Here is a 17,129-nt window from a genome sequence, read left to right as displayed (position 1 = left end):
TGTATAATGACATAGTTTTTACCTTGAGAAACTTTGGCCTTTGCCACTTGAGATACTGTTGACCATTTATCATTCTCATAATTATAACATTCTACTGTCTTCTGTTCTATTTGACCATTTGAACCACCAACAGCATATATTACATCTTGAACATTTTCTGTAGAGAAGCGCCCTCTAGGGACAGACATATCTGCAGCAGGAATCCATTTGTTTTTCTGGGAATCATAGAACTCAGTTGATTTCATACATTCTCCTCTATCATAGCCACCTGTTGAATGAGATCTAATTAACAATATTTTGTAAAAGCTAAATGGAGAATGTGTGCATGGGACACAGATGATGCCCCTGCTTGCATATAATGTTATAAAGGGGCATAACTCGAGAACAGTAAAAGTGACGCCACCTAAACTCAAACTTGATCTGTGTTTTGTGGTAATAAGCATTGTGTATAAGTTTCATAACATTTGGTTGAGGTAAACTAATGTTAAAGAACAGAAACCAATTTAGGGACGTACATACAATGTACGTAAGGACAGACAAGGGTAACACCTCCAGTGAAGACAGGGGCATAAAAAGAATATGTGTGCATATTAAAAGTTTGGTGATCTTAATGCAACTGCATACCAAATCTCATTGATTCATCAACGCCACTTTCAGTACTCTTGACTATATTTTGGCAACCACTTTATATTGTTGAAGGAAGCTAAAGTGTCAACAGAGAACCACAACCTTCAGCAGGAAAACTGACAATCCCATTTAATTACGATTTGAGTTGAATTCACCTGCCACATGAGGGGTCCAAACTTGGAACTTCAGTGTTGACAGGCTAGTGATACTTAAACTTCTTAAGACTACTCAGCTACTGAGGCCATATGGAAATGAGAGGTGTAAATGCAAATACAACTGCATACCAAATATCATTTGAAAAATAATGGCCAAATGGTTTTTGAAAAGTTTTTTTTTCAGTGTAAACAGAACAACTGATTGAAGTCATAAAATATCATAAATCTTAATCCCCATTTTCCTTGCTTGAAAAAAAAAAAAAAGTATTGTATTTTTGTTAATTGCATAGAAACCAAAATAAGGTATCACATTTCTGTTTGATATGAAACTGAAAGTAACAATAAAACAATATACTAGATTTCCTTACAGAATATATATAACCATCTTAATTTTAAGTAAAAAGTATCAAATATAGGTCTGTGTACAAACTGTTTCACAGTTGTGGCCTTATTAGACTGTCAGGTGCAGTTTAAAAGTTGGCTTTTAGAGAGGTATTTCTTTTGTTAAGTGAGGTTGGAACTGTTGTCGTGGAGATATATCTTTTAGCCAGGTGAACTATAAAATTGTTGCCACTGACATGTTCAAAACAATTGAATATTAGAATAAATTACACTTACCACAGGCAAATAGCTTTTTATTCACAACCGTCATACCAAATCCACATCGAGGTACTGTCATTGATGCTAATGGTGTCAAGGACACTGCTCTTTCCAAGGTCATAGAATTAGTGGTGGGTGAGTCTGGTGCTTCTGATCCACTGTCTGGAGGACTGTGTGCCTTTGTTCGACAATGTATAGATAAAACAGACAGGTCACCATTCAGCATACACAAGGACATAAAAGTTTTATCTTTGGTTTGGTAGTCAGCTATAACTAACCATTCTTTAGGTGAGATCGGGTTTTCAGGATTAATATTAAATTTCAGAACATTTCCATTCAGTGGACTGTTTAAATTGGCAACTGGGTCCTTCTGTGGCACTACCTAAAAAGTAATGGTACATATGAAAATATTTATATGTACACATGTATTACATCTCATTCATGATTCACGTTAAAGAGCCTGTGTTGCTCACTTAGGTCTATTAGCATCTTTAACAATGGACTCTCTCCAACATTGTGGACTAGAATAGAATTCATGACAAAAATCTTTTTTTTTTTCTGTTGATCTTGTATTGCTGATAATTTTTTCTGATTACAGTTTCTCTCTATTTTCTTTAGCTTTTGCCCAAAACACAAAAAAACGGTAAAAAAATATCAATTAAGAAAATCACTCCTATAAAGAGTAAATCAAAGGGCAATAACTCAAATAAGGAGTTGTTTGATGATTTCGACTATGTGGACTTATTTGTAGATCTTGACTTGTTGGTCATTCTTTTTATATAAAGTTTCTTCCTATCTATTATAGTTTTTCAGATATAAGGCAATCATGAAAAAAATCGGCAAAATCCGTCATTGAAGGGCAATAACTCATATAAGAAGTCGTCAAGACAGTTTTGAAGTCATAAACAGTATGTAGATCTCATCATTTTGAACATTTTTGCCCCTTTCAGATTTTCTCTATTCATAGCAGTTTTCAAGATAATAGAAAAAACTTGCATTTTACCCCTATATTCTATTTTTAGCCATGTCGGCCATGTTGGTTGGCAGGCCGGGGTCATTGGAAATATTATTAAACTAGATACCCTAATAATGACTGTGGCCAAGTTTGGTTAAATTTGTCCCAGTAGATTCAGAGAAGATTTTTGTAAAACTTTACGATGAGTGATGAGAAAAGCTCACTTGGCCTTTTAGGCCAGGTGAGCTAAAAAAGTATCGTCCAACCCCTCCATACATTTTTTCCTAGAATATCCTTCAGTTTATTATAGAAAAAAAAAAACAAGATGAACTCTGACTTGGAGAACACTTGTTATTTTACTGAATCTTATAAAAAATAAAAGAAGAATGTGTCTGAGGACACGAATGCCCTCGCTCAAGCTTTGCAATTTTCCAAGTTTAAAAGGGGCAAAACTCTAAAACAGTAAATGACTCACAACTCAAATTCAAACTCCATCTGAGTGTTGCGGTTCTTAGCATTGTGTATGAGTTTCATAAAATTTGGATGAGGAAAACTTTAAGTTTGAGTGTGGAATGGAAAAAATTCGCAATTTTCCTTGTTATAAAGGGGCATAACTATAGAACAGTAAGTGAATCACTGCCCAAATTCAGACTCTGTCTGCAAGTTTTGATTCTCTGCATTGTGTATGAGTTTGATTAAATTTGCATGAGGCAAACTTAAGTTAGACTGCAGAAACAAAAATCTGGACGGAAGGACGGAAAAACAGTCAAGGGTAACACTTAATGCCCCCATTGCCTATGGCTGGTGCATAAAAAGCAAAAAGAATCTGATCTAAATATATATTTTTTTCTTGCCGTACAAAATTTACAGACACAGAATTGTTTAAGCATAGTGGTCTCCATGGTGTTCTTATAAACTTGGTATATAGCTAGAAATTGAATATTGATACATGTACAGTCGATTCCGGTTATTTGCATAGCCTATTTGTCAGACAAAATTATGCAATAAAGCGGAGTATGCTTATATCCGAAATGCCAAATTACGGAGTCAAAAAACATCGATAGAACAGATGAGTAAAGGAAATCCCTGAAGAAAGATGAAAGTCTATAATCACTTACAACATATTGAATGTTGATTTATTCTAATAAAAGTTATATGTCTAGTGTCATACATGTTATTTTATTTTGTATACTTTCAATAAAGATTATAAACACATTTTGTTTTAGTTTATGTGCGTACCGACGTTTCCTTTACTTGGGATAGGAAATAAAACAAATTGTTCCAAAAATAGATATGTTTCTATGACCGGTATGTACAATGTACATTGTTACGCTTTGATTAAAATAAACTGTTTAACAATACTACACAGTTTATAATCATTTTAACAATAGATGTATAATGAACTGCCTTTGATATGCAGTATTTTACAGCTTGCACAGTGATGTAACACTGTTTATTTAACCTCTTTAGTTTCGTATATACAAAGCAGTAATGGGGCCCTGTACGGGTAATTTGCTGGACACGAGTGTTTAAAGTGAGAAAATATAATAATTAGAAGTAAATGCTCTTTTCATGAAATATTAAAAATAAAATGCTCGGCAGGGCGCAGCTTGATACGACCGCAGAGGTCGAACCCTGAACAGTTGGGGCAAGTATGGACACAACATTCAAGCTTGATACAGCTCTGAATTTGGATTGTGATTAAATATTTGACACAGCATAGGTTTCTGACACAGAATGAATGTGGTCTAAGAACTTAAAAATTTTAAATTGGACATTCACCTATTATGGTCCAATATCCAAAATCTAAATACATGGTTAGATTCAGCATATCAAAGAACCCCAAGAATTCAATTTTTGATGAAATCAAACAAAGTTTAATTTTGGACCCTTTTGACCTCAATGTGGACAAAGTTGATAACGGGGCCCAAAAATCTAAATACATGGTTAGATTCAGCATATCAAAGAACCCCATATATTCAATTTTTGTTGAAATCAAACAAAGTTTAATTTTGGACCCTTTGGACCTTAATGTAGACCAATTTGAAAACGGAACCAAAAATTAAGAATCTGAATACACGGTTAGATTCGGCATATCAAAGAACCCCAATAATTCAATTTTTGATGAAATCAAACAAAGTTAAATTTTGGACCCTTTGGACCTTAATGTGGACCAATTTAAAAACGGGTCCCAAAATCCAATAAAATGCTTCGCTGGGGCGCAGCTTGATACGACCGCAGAGGTCGAACCCTGAACAGTTGGGGCAAGTATGGACACAAAATTCAAGCTTGATACAGCTATGACTTTGGATTGTCATTAAATATTTGACACAGCATAGGTTTCTGACACAGGATGAATGTGGTGTAAGAACTGGAAAAAATTTAATTTACCTATTATGGTGGAATATCCATAAACTAAATTGTTTGTTAATTTCAATATATCAAAGAATATGTAGAATTCAATGTTTGATGTAATGTAATAAAGTTGAAATTTGGACCGTTTTTGTTCAATGTGGACCAATTTGGTAACATGTATAAATAATCAAAAATCTAAATACATGGGAGCCCATTTAAATACATCATAAAGGTATTAAAATAGAAAGTGACATCATAGTCATGGCTAAAAATAAACAAAAATCCTTAATCAGCAACATTTAAAGTAATATCTAAAAATAAAATTCCTTTGTAACCATAAAAGCCCATTTAAATACATCATAAAGATATTAAAATAGAAAATGACATCATAGTCATGGCTAAACATAGCAAAAAACCCTTAATCAGCATCATTTAACAGTAATATCTAAAAATGGAAATTACATCATAAAGGTATTAAAATAGAAAATGACATCATAGTCATGGCTAAAAATAAACAAAATCCTTAATCAGCATCAGCAACATTTTATAGTAATATCTAAAAATAAAATTCCTTTGTAACCATAAAAGCCCATTTAAATACATCATAACAGATATTAAAATAGAAAATGACATCATAGTCATGGCTAAACATAGCAAAAACCTTAATCAGCATTATTTAACAGTAATATCTAAAAATAAAAATTTCTTTGCAACCATAAAAGTAAAATAGAAAATGACATCATAATCATAGCTAAAAATAAACAAAAATTTTTTTTATTGGCAAATTTTAAATGGAGTTTATTATACTAAAATAATAAATTTGCAACCATAAACATGATAAAACCCCATTTAAACACATCATAAAAGTATTAAATAATTCAACTACATCATAAGGCTATAAAAATAGAAAATGACTTCATAGTCAAGGCTAAAGGTAAACAAAAAACCTTCATCAGCAAAATTTTATATTGGCAAATTTCCAATGAAGTTTATTACACTAAAATTGTTGGCAAATTTCCAATGCATTTATTAACAATAAAGTTATTGGCAAATTTCCAATTTACATAATTTAAAAGCAGTGTAGATGAGATATTTAAATGAGTTTGAATTACCAACCTTACACTGCTTTTAAATAATGTTCTTTACTCAATTATTTGTCTATTAAAATGGAAACTCTTGTTTTTTAACCTTTTTTCCCCTTATTCCTTAAACATTAGAGCCATAACCACCCCCCCCCCCCCCTCCAAAGCCAATTACTTTCCAATGTAACCTAAATTTCCAATATACATAATTTTAAATTTCAATTCCTCATGATATATAACGGTATCATTATTATTTTCTTTCATATATAAATCTGAAACAACCATCTTTAAATGGAAAATTTTAAAGAAAAAAAAAAGGAAAAAAAAAAATCCTACCCCCCACACATTTTTTCAACCCCCTTTTGATTCATCATCCCCCACCTCAATCACAACCTTCAATTTGTGGTATGGTACATTGCAATACAATTTCACAGAGATCCATACACTTGAACACAAGTTTTTGTTGCAAACTAAAAAAATCCTTATTTTCGACCAATATTTGGCCCCTTATTCATAAATGTTTGAGCAATTAACCCCAAAACTCAATTCCTACTTTCTCTTCGTGATAAAAAATAACTAACTTAAAATGTAAATTTTAAACAAAAAAAAAAGGGAAAAAAAAAATTACCCCTTTTTTGACCCCCGCCCCCCTTATGATTCATCACCCCCACCCCCCTTACCCCCCAAACCAAGCTCAATAACAGCCTTGCCTTTGTGGTATGGTACCTTGTAATACAATTTTAGAGAGATCCATACACTTGAACACAAGTTATTGTCTAGAAACTAAAAAATGCTTATTTTAAACCCCTTTTTAGGCCCCTTATTACTAAACGTTTTGGGCAATTACCACAACACTCAATTCCAGCTTTCCCTTTGTGAAATGGAACCTTGTAGTAAAATTTCAGAAAGATCCATACACTTACACACAAGTTATTGTCATGAAACTAGAAAAATGCTTGTTTTTTGCCCCCTTTTGGCCCCTTATTCCTAAAATTTTGAGGCAATTAACCCCAAAATCAATCCCAGCATTGACCCTTTGTGATATGGAATCTTGTGGTACAATGTCAAAGAGATCCATATGCTAACACACAAGTTATGTCTGGAAGTTACAAAAATGCTTATTTTTGGCCCCTTTTTGGCCCCTAATTCCTTAACTGTTGGTACCATAACCCCCAAAATCAATCCCCACCTTCCTATTGTGGTATTGAACCTTATGGTAAAATTTCATAGAGATCCATTCACTTAAACTAAAGTTAGAGTGCGAAAACCATTGTGTATTCGGACGACGACGCCGGACGACGACGACGACGACGACGACGACGATGCCAACGTCATACCAATATACGACCTCAAAATTTTTTTGCGGTCGTATAAAAACTTAATACACGGTTATATTCAGCATATTAAAGAACCCCAAGAATTCAAGAATAAAACCCCATTGAAATTGATCAAGAAATAAGCAATTTATAAGAAGTATCTTCTTTTGCACAATACTGTGCAATTGAATATTTCTTGCTATTGGGCAATACAGTACAATTGACAATTTCTTGCTATTGCGCAATATTGTGCTATTGGATATTTCTTGCTATTGCGCAATACTGTGCAATTGAAGATTTCTTGCTATTGCGCAATACTGTGCAATTGAAGATTTCTTGCTATTGTGCAATACTGTGGAATTGCACAATACTTATTATATAAAAATTTACACATCCTGTTTGGTGTGTATCTCCTACCATATCATTATTATTTGCTTTTAAATATAAATCAGAAATAACCAACTTAAACTGGATAATTTTAAAAGAAAAAAAAAGGAAAAAAAGAAAAAAAAAGAAAAAAAAAAAATCCCCCCCCCCCCAAATTTTTTGAACCCACTTATGATTCATCACCCCCAAACTCAATCCCAGCCTTCCCTTCGTGGTATGGTACCTTGCAGTACAATTTCAGAGAGATCCATACACTTGAACTCAAGTTATTGTCTTGAAACTAGAAAAAAGGTTATTTTTGGCCCCTTTTTGGCCCCCAATTCCTAAACGTTTCAGGCAATTACCCCCGAACTCAATTCCAGCTTTCCCTTTGTGATATGAAACCTTGTAGTACAATTTCAGAAATATCCAAACACTTACACACAAGTTATTGTCATGAACCTAGAAAAATGCTTGTTTTTTGCCCCTTTTTTGGCCCCTAATTCCTAAAATTTTGAGGCAATTACCCCCAAAATCAATTACAGCCTTCCATTTGTGATATGGAACCTTGTGGTACAATGTCAGAGAGATCCATACACTTACACACAAGTTATTGTCTGAAAGTTACAAAAATGCTTATTTTTGGCCCCTAATTCCTTTACTGTTGGTACCATAACACCCAAAATCAATCCCAACTTTCCTTTCGTGGTATTGAACCTTATGGTAAAATTTCATGGAGATCCATTCACTTTAACTAAAGTTAGAGTGCGAAAACCAATGTGTCTTCGGACGACGCCGGACGACGCCAACGTCAAACCAATATACGACCAAAAATTTTTTAATTTTTGCGGTCGTATAATAAATGATTGATGTATAACATTCTTTAACCATATATAAATACCCTGTAATATTTAACATAAATGCAGATCACCCCAAGCCCAATTACGAGAGTTCACATTGGATGATCGATAATTAGCAGGCGTTATTGTTTTTAAAATTCACCCCAAATGTAATCTTTGAAAAATGTTTGAAATCCAATCAATTATTAACACCTTTTGAGATAGAATGGTCAGTGTTTTAACAACAATTACCTGTTTGACATTTTTATGACCTCGAGGCTTAAAATACAACATGGGAAACTTTACCTGTGTAGACATCGACGTTTATTTTTAAATCAAATTCCATCATAAAAACACGAAAGAAACTGTTTTAAAACTTTATTTAAATAACACAAAAGTAAATATGAAATAATAACAAAAATAATAATGCATTCAAGAAAAATATGCTCACCAAATTGCCGTTTCCAGTCAAAAATCTCGTCAGCTTTAACTAAGCATATCTAGAAGGCGATTATTTTCTATGCAATAAACCGAAAGGCCACTTGTAGAGCTATGAATATAACCGGACAATTTAACATTAGATGAATGGGAAATGGTTTTGTGCAGGAGAAAACTATTCAATTAACCGAATTATGCTATTAAGCGGTATGCAATTAAGTGGAGTCGACTGTACTATAAACACATAATCACCATGCAGAAAAAAAGATAGACATGAATACCAAATACCTTTTATTTTTTACATTTGTTGTTTACTTTTTAACACTGAAAATAATTGGTTTCTTTTTTGGAAAAAATACTCAAACTTACATGTCTTTTCACAATACATTTATATTCACGAACATCATCTTCTTCTTTTGTCCTTTCATCATTAATGTCCTTAAAGTCTGTCAGAGTGTTGTCTTTGTTCAAATATAATATATTAACCTATAAAAAGGTGATATAAATTAGACAATAATTGTTACTGTTATCTCACTCCTTCTATACACCAGGGTTTAAAAAAAAAAAAAAAAAAAAAAAAACAAGCAAGCTAGACATATTTCATCCACTTGTCTTAATTTGTTTTGTTTTTCGCAACTAGATATATGCAAGCAACTTTTTTCATAATTTTATTTTCATTAATTTTTTTTACCTGTGTTATCTGTATTAAACCAGGTTTAATTCACCATTTTCATCATAAGGAAATGCCTGTACCAAGTCAGGAATATGACAGTTGTTTTCCATTCGTTAGATGTTTTTGAGCTTTTGATTTTGCCATTTTATAAAGGACTTTCCGTTTTGAATTTCCCTTGGAGTTCAGTATTTTTGTTATTTTACTTTTTTCTATGATGCATAATGTTTTATGTTTATGAATTCTTATACTTCAGTTCTTCAGCACAAAATGTAACTTTTGTGAATAAAAAAAAAAAGAAATTAACTAGAGGACTTTCCTTATCACTCTGATTTGGGAACAATGCACAATATTTGCTAGACATTAGGCCAGATGTTTTGTAAAAATCCAACCCCTTACAATTCATTTGCAAAACATTTACGTTTCTCTTGGTCAAATCCTTGCTTTTGTGTTGTGAGATTTCATCTGCCTTTTCTTCTTTACAGTTTGGACATCCTATCATCAGATTCATTTTTTGATGAAATAATCCATGTAACACGAAAACTAAACAGACTCATTGCATTGAAATATTATGAAATTTTGTTGATTTTTACAGATCACACATAGCTGACCTATAACTCAAATGTAATTGATTAAATGATTTAATCAAGAAAATTAATACTGATTTGGTATGTCATTAAACCATGTAAATGAGGCCAAGGACAGCTGACATATATGTGAAATGGAAACTCTACACCGTAAGCCATCTCTATACAATATGTGGAATGCTTTATAGCTCTACTATCATCCGTATAAACTGTATACAAATAAATAAGGATAGTGTCCACATGTGGACACAGATAAAGCCCCCGCTTGCATATCACATAGTTATAAAGGGACATAACTGAAGAACGGTAAAAGTGACGCTACCCAAATTTGAACTTGATCTGAGTTTTGTGGTAATAAGCATTGTGTGTAAGTCTCATAACATTTGGTTGAGGCTAACTTAAGTAGAGAACAGAAACTAATAAAATGCTCCGCAGGGCGCAGCTTGATACGACCGCAGAGGTCGAACCCTGAACAGTTGGGGCAAGTATGGACACAACATTCAAGCTTGATACAGCTCTGAATTTGGATTGTGATTAAATATTTGACACAGCATAGGTTTCTGACACAGAATGAATGTGGTCTAAGAACTTAAAAATTTTAAATTGGACATTCACCTATTATGGTCCAATATCCAAAATCTAAATACATGGTTAGATTCAGCATATCAAAGAACCCCAAGAATTCAATTTTTGATGAAATCAAACAAAGTTTAATTTTGGACCCTTTTGATCTCAATGTGGACAAAAATGATAACAGGGCCCAAAAATCAAAAATCTAAATACATGGTTAGATTCAGCATATCAAAGAACCCCATATATTCAATTTTTGTTGAAATCAAACAAAGTTTAATTTTGGACCCCGATTTGGACCAACTTGAAAACTGGGCCCATAATCAAAAATCTAAATACATGTTTAGATTCAGCATATCAAAGAACCCTAAAAAATTCAATTTTTGTTAAAATCAAACTAAGTTTAATTTTGGACCCTTTGGACCTTTATGTAGACCAATTTGAAAACGGAACCAAAAATTAAGAATCTAAATACACAGTTAGATTCGGCATATCAAAGAACCCCAATAATTCAATTTTTGATGAAATCAAACAAAGTTAAATTTTGGACCCTTTGGACTTCAATGTGGACCAATTTAAAAACGGGGCCCAAAATCCAAAAACTTAATACACGGTTAGATTCAGCATATTAGAGAACCCCATATATTCCATTTTTGTTGAAATCAAACAAAGTTTAATTTTGGACCCCGATTTGGACCAACTTGAAAACTGGGCCCATAATCAAAAATCTAAATACATGGTTAGATTCAGCATATCAAAGAACCCCATATATTCAATTTTTGTTGAAATCAAACAAAGTTTAATTTTGGACCCCGATTTGGACCAACTTGAAAACTGGGCCCATAATCAAAAATCTAAATACATGGTTAGATTCAGCATATCAAAGAACCCCATATATTCAATTTTTGATGAAATCAAACAAAGTTTAATTTTGGACCCTTTTGATCTCAATGTGGACAAAGTTGATAACGGGGCCCAACAATCAAAAATCTAAATACATGGTTAGATTCAGCATATCAAAGAACCCCATATATTCAATTTTTGTTGAAATCAAACAAAGTTTAATTTTGGACCCCGATTTGGACCAACTTGAAAACTGGGCCCATAATCAAAAATCTAAATACATGGTTAGATTCAGCATATCAAAGAACCCCATATATTCAATTTTTGTTGAAATCAAACAAAGTTTAATTTTGGACCCCAATTTGGACCAACTCGAAAACTGGGCCCATAATCAAAAATCTAAATACATGGTTAGATTCAGCATATCAAAGAACCCCATATATTCAATTTTTGATGAAATCAAACAAAGTTTAATTTTGGACCCTTTTGATCTCAATGTGGACAAAGTTGATAACGGGGCCCAACAATCAAAAATCTAAATACATGGTTAGATTCAGCATATCAAAGAACCCCATATATTCAATTTTTGTTGAAATCAAACAAAGTTTAATTTTGGACCCCGATTTGGACCAACTTGAAAACTGGGCCCATAATCAAAAATCTAAATACATGGTTAGATTCAGCATATCAAAGAACCCCATATATTCAATTTTTGTTGAAATCAAACAAAGTTTAATTTTGGACCCCGATTTGGACCAACTTGAAAACTGGGCCCATAATCAAAAATCTAAATACATGGTTAGATTCAGCATATCAAAAAACCCCATATATTCAATTTTTGTTGAAATCAAACTAAGTTTAATTTTGGACCCTTTGGACCTTTATGTAGACCAATTTGAAAACAGAACCAAAAATTAAGAATCTAAATACACGGTTAGATTCGGCATATCAAAGAACCCCAATAATTCAATTTTTGATGAAATCAAACAAAGTAAAATTTTGGACCCTTTGGACCTCAATGTGGACCAATTTAAAAACGGGGCCCAAAATCTAAAAACTTAATACACGGTTAGATTCAGCATATTAAAGAACCCCAAGAATTCAAGAATAAAACCCCATTGAAATTGATCAAGAAATAAGCAATTTATACGAAGTATCTTCTTTTGCACAATACTGTGCAATTGATTATTTCTTGCTATTGCGCAATACTGTACAATTGACAATTTCTTGCTATTGCGCAATATTGTGCTATTGGATATTTCTTGCTATTGCGCAATACTGTGCAATTGAAGATTTCTTGCTATTGCGCAATACTGTGCAATTGAAGATTTCTTGCTATTGTGCAATACTGTGCAATTGAAAATTTCTTGCTATTGCACAATACTTATTATATAATAATTTACACATCCTGTTTGGTGTGTATCTCCTACCATATCATTATTATTTGCTTTTAAATATAAATCAGAAATAACCAACTTAAAATGGAAAATTTTAAAAGAAAAAAAAAAAGGAAAAAAAGAAAAAAAAAAAAATCCCCCCCCCCCAAAATTTTTTGAACCCCCTTATGATTCATCACCCCCAAACTCAATCTCAGCCTTCCCTTTGTGGTATGGTACCTTGCAGTACAATTTCAGAGAGATCCATACCAGGGCTTCCAAAATTATTTTTAGCCAGCCGGACATTTTATATATTATCCCGTTTTTAATCCCTTAAGACTAAATAAACAAAAGGCAATTATGGTAATCAGTTGCCGAGTTGGCCATCCCAATGATTGACATTAAAAAAAAATGATATTAAACTTTCTTTGATTCAAATTCGAAGTTCTGACGTAAACTGTTAAATTGGCAGTGCATCATTCGAAGTGTGCAACATCAGCGTACTTATATCTGCCTTAGACTCTTTATTTGTTCAAAATAACGTTGTCAAAAAACTTTACTTTCGTTTTTAAATCTAACCGGATGTTATCTTGACAATGGTAAAACATCTACCAGTGACGGATACGTAAATTCCGTGTACGTTTGCAAAGCATGAATGAGTGCAAGTAGCTCTTTCTACGTTATTTCTTCAAGAAAATATTCGAAATAAACGTGAGATAAAGGTATCAATGTCAATTTAAGCATTTTTTTTAAGAAATTAGGATGCATAATTAAATTTCACACCTGCGCACATGCGCACACATGTATTAGTTCAAAGATCTTCGGTTCAAACAATGTGGTTATGACGATTTTTCATTTTCACCTTTTTAATTTTTTCATCAAATCATATTTGTAAACGCATTTCTGATCATTTAAATCTTTTTGACTAAATTGATTAGATGCAAAGCACTGAAATGTAAGAAAATAACTTTGAATAGACCGATCAATGTCCGGTTCAAAATAGTTTACCTGTCACCTGAACAGGTAAATTTCAGCTGTCCGACAACTAATTAGCCTTGATTAAAATGAGAAGGTATTAAAGTAGGGGTTATTTTGATAGTACTTAATGATCATGTCACTTTTATGACCGGAAATGTGTGGCTGTTAAAGGCAAAAGGTTGGGTCAAAAAGATCGCGAATTATGTTAAAATGACCGTCTCGTAAGAAAGCCTTGAAAACTAAAAAGTAGATGACCGTTTCATGCTTTTCCCAGCCGGACTTTTACCGGACATTATACAAATGTCCGGAATATATGACCGTTTTGGAAGCCTTGATCCATACACTTGAACACAAGTTATTGTCTGGAAACTAGAAAAATGCTTATTTTTGGCCCCTTTTTGGCCCCCAATTCCTAAACGTTTCGGGCAATTACCCCCAAACTCAATTCCAGCTTTCCCTTTGTGATATGGAACCTTGTAGTACAATTTCAGAAATATCCAAACACTTACACACAAGTTATTGTCATGAAACTAGAAAAATGCTTGTTTTTTGCCCCTTTTTTGGCCCCTAATTCCTAACATTTTGAGGCAATTACCCCCAAAATCAATTACAGCCTTCCCTTTGTGATATGGAACCTTGTGGTACAATGTCAGAGAGATCCATACACTTACACACAAGTTATTGTCTGGAAGTTACAAAAATGCTTATTGTTGGCCCCTTTTTGGCCCCTAATTCCTTAACTGTTGGTACCATAACCCCCAAAATCAATCCCAACCTTCCTTTCATGGTATTGAACCTTATGGTAAAATTTCATGGAGATCCATTCACTTAAACTAAAGTTAGAGTGCGAAAGCCAATGTGTCTTCGGACGATGCCAGACGACGCCGGACGACGACGACGACGACAACGACGACGACGACGACGACGACGACGACGACGACGACGCCAACGTCATACCAATATACGACCAAAAAATTTTCAATTTTTGCGGTCGTATAAAAATTCAGCAATTTTTCTATTTGTAAACACGCATAACTCTAGAACGGTTGTGTACAAGTTTTATAACATTTGGTTGAGACAAACTAAAGTTAGAGAACGCAAATGAAAAATTCAGCAATCTTTATGTTTATAAAGGGACATACATAACTCAAGAATGGTAAAAGTGTCGCCACCAAATTTCGTACTTACTCTGTATGATGTAGTAATAAGCATTGAGTATAAGTTTCATAACATTTGGTTGAGGCAAACTCAAGTTAGAGAAAGGAAACCAATTTTGGGACATACGGACGTACGTACAGACGGTCAAGGGTAAAACTTAATGCCCCCACAACTACGGCGGGGGCATAAAAAGTTAGCAATGTCATTACAACCAGATAAGTATACTGAAGATTCATTTTTATTCGTTGGATACCAATATTTGTAGATTTCGTTGGTAAAGGTGAACCACAAATTTAAATGTACAACTAAGTAGATATTTTCTATAGGCTTGTATGCAGACTTTGGCAAAACCAACATGATATCAAATATTCCCACAAGTACAATTTTTACCTAATCCCATGAAAATTGGGATCCACGATAATGACTCCACTGTACCTTTCTCATGTTCAGTGACTTTTGTTGCAGAAAAGGCAATAAACAGCTGCACTATGAGCGAATGATACGCCCGTTGCATTTTTTACCAATAAAGTTCAATAACTTCTAAATGTCATATCAGAAATTTGTGAAAAACTAAAGGGAGTTTATCTTAATTGATATAAACCAGTCACCAAAGTTAAATGATAACTGCTCAAAGCACTTTAAAGGTATTGTCCGAAAACTAGAAAATCACCCCTTTTTTATGAATAAAATCCCACAACTCGGAAGTGTAAAATCTAAAATTTATAAAAATTGAAAGGGAGCTTACATCAATAGATATAAACAATTCTCCAAAGTTTCATGAGAACTCAGCTGAAAGCATTTTTGAGTTATTGTCCGAAAACTGGAAAATCCCTCTTTTTTTTAATGAATAAAACTCCATAACTCAGAAACATAAAACTTAAAATTTATAAAAATCAAAAGGAAGCTCATGTCAATAGATATAAACAATCAACCAAAGTTTCTTGCAAATTGGTGAAAGCATTTTTGAGTTATTGTCCGAAAACTGGAAAATCCTCCCTTTTTTAATGAATAAAACCCCATAACTCTTGCCCAACTAAGTACTAACTCTGCCATGTGATGACTGTTACTGGGTTCTATTAATTCTTACGTTGATGTACGTTATCTAGTCTGGGTTTTTCTGTATCTATACTATCTCTTGCCCAACTAAGTACTAACTCTGCCATGTGATGACTGTTACTGGGTTCTATTAATTCTTACCTGTTCAGTTAGGTTATCTAGTCTTGGTTTTTCTGTATCTATACTATCTCTGGCCCAACTTAGTACTAACTCTGCCGTGTGATGACTGTTACTGGGTTCTATCAATTCTTACCTGTTCAGTTAGGTTATCTAGTCTTGGTTTTTCTGTATCTATACTATCTCTGGCCCAGCTAAGTACTAACTCTGCCATGTGATGACTGTTACTGGGTTCTATTAATTCTTCATCTGCACCTGTAATAGTCATTAAATCTAAGGGTTCAGTCAAAGTTATACAAGCTGTCAATTAAAATTAAAAATTTTGGCATTCAGAAAGATGAAATAAATGAATTTAAATGTTTGTGAGCACTGGAGGGTAAAATTTGCATTCCTTTTATCCATTGCATTTTTTAAGTAATTGAAGGCAATATTTTGAATTGGAGAACTTGAATATTTCGGTATTTATTTCATTTCATTGATAAATTGCATGACATATACATGGAAGCCTGTCCCAAGTCAAGAGCCTGTAGTTCAGTGGTTGTCTTTGGTTCATGTCTGTCATATTTGTTTTTCATAAATTGTATTATGAATTAGGTGGTTTGTATTCTCGTTTGAATTGCTTCAAATTTTCTATGTCAGGGCCTTTCAATGTTCACCTCAATGCACTATGTTTTTGTGCTCTCAAATGGTAGTAATGAGGTCTAGAAAATATCACTATCTAGTCAGTCCCAGTGGGGTTTTGATTGCATGAACCCCAAAAACACAAAAAAGATTACCGATTATCGTTTTAATCTAAATATTCTTGAAAGTAGCATATTTTCTCATCATATTTTTGGGTTTGCATTGCTGATATGGCAAGTAAAGGAAAAGTATTTATTGGACATGTTTTCTAATATTAGGGCTGATATCAGCAATAGCAGACTGTACTTTTGGTCAACCAGAGAAAAGTTTAACCTATCATAATTTCTTTACATAAGGTAAATTATTTGTACCGTTTCAGCATATAAACTTTTAACTTATGATTTCTACCTGTATTGAAGG

At 33.2% G+C, this 17,129-nt stretch overlaps 1 protein-coding gene and 1 long non-coding RNA gene across 4 annotated transcripts in view; both read right to left on the bottom strand.

Annotated features, from left to right (window-relative positions):
* LOC127729377 (influenza virus NS1A-binding protein homolog) overlaps positions 1-17,129 on the bottom strand; it is a 70,636-nt gene that overhangs the window by 10,182 nt on the left and 43,325 nt on the right. For all 3 annotated transcript variants that reach the window (XM_052237196.1, XM_052237195.1, XM_052237197.1), the window contains 4 exons: positions 16,225-16,343; positions 9,103-9,219; positions 1,401-1,764; positions 23-268 (listed from right to left, as the gene is read on the bottom strand). In XM_052237196.1, coding sequence (XP_052093156.1) covers positions 23-268; positions 1,401-1,764; positions 9,103-9,219; positions 16,225-16,343 — 846 coding nt within the window. The remainder of the gene's footprint in view (positions 1-22; positions 269-1,400; positions 1,765-9,102; positions 9,220-16,224; positions 16,344-17,129) is intronic.
* LOC127729389 (uncharacterized) lies at positions 9,287-12,932 on the bottom strand. The gene is made up of 2 exons (XR_007994605.1): positions 12,283-12,932; positions 9,287-10,984 (listed from the first exon to the last, which is right to left on the bottom strand). It is a non-coding gene; the product is annotated as an uncharacterized LOC127729389 (long non-coding RNA).

This window comes from Mytilus californianus, unplaced genomic scaffold (assembly GCF_021869535.1).
Source record: "Mytilus californianus isolate M0D057914Y unplaced genomic scaffold, xbMytCali1.0.p SCAF_2, whole genome shotgun sequence".
Lineage (NCBI taxonomy): Eukaryota > Metazoa > Mollusca > Bivalvia > Mytilida > Mytilidae > Mytilus > Mytilus californianus.
Note: the sequence above shows the minus strand (reverse complement) of the source record. Positions and strands in the feature narration are given on the sequence as shown.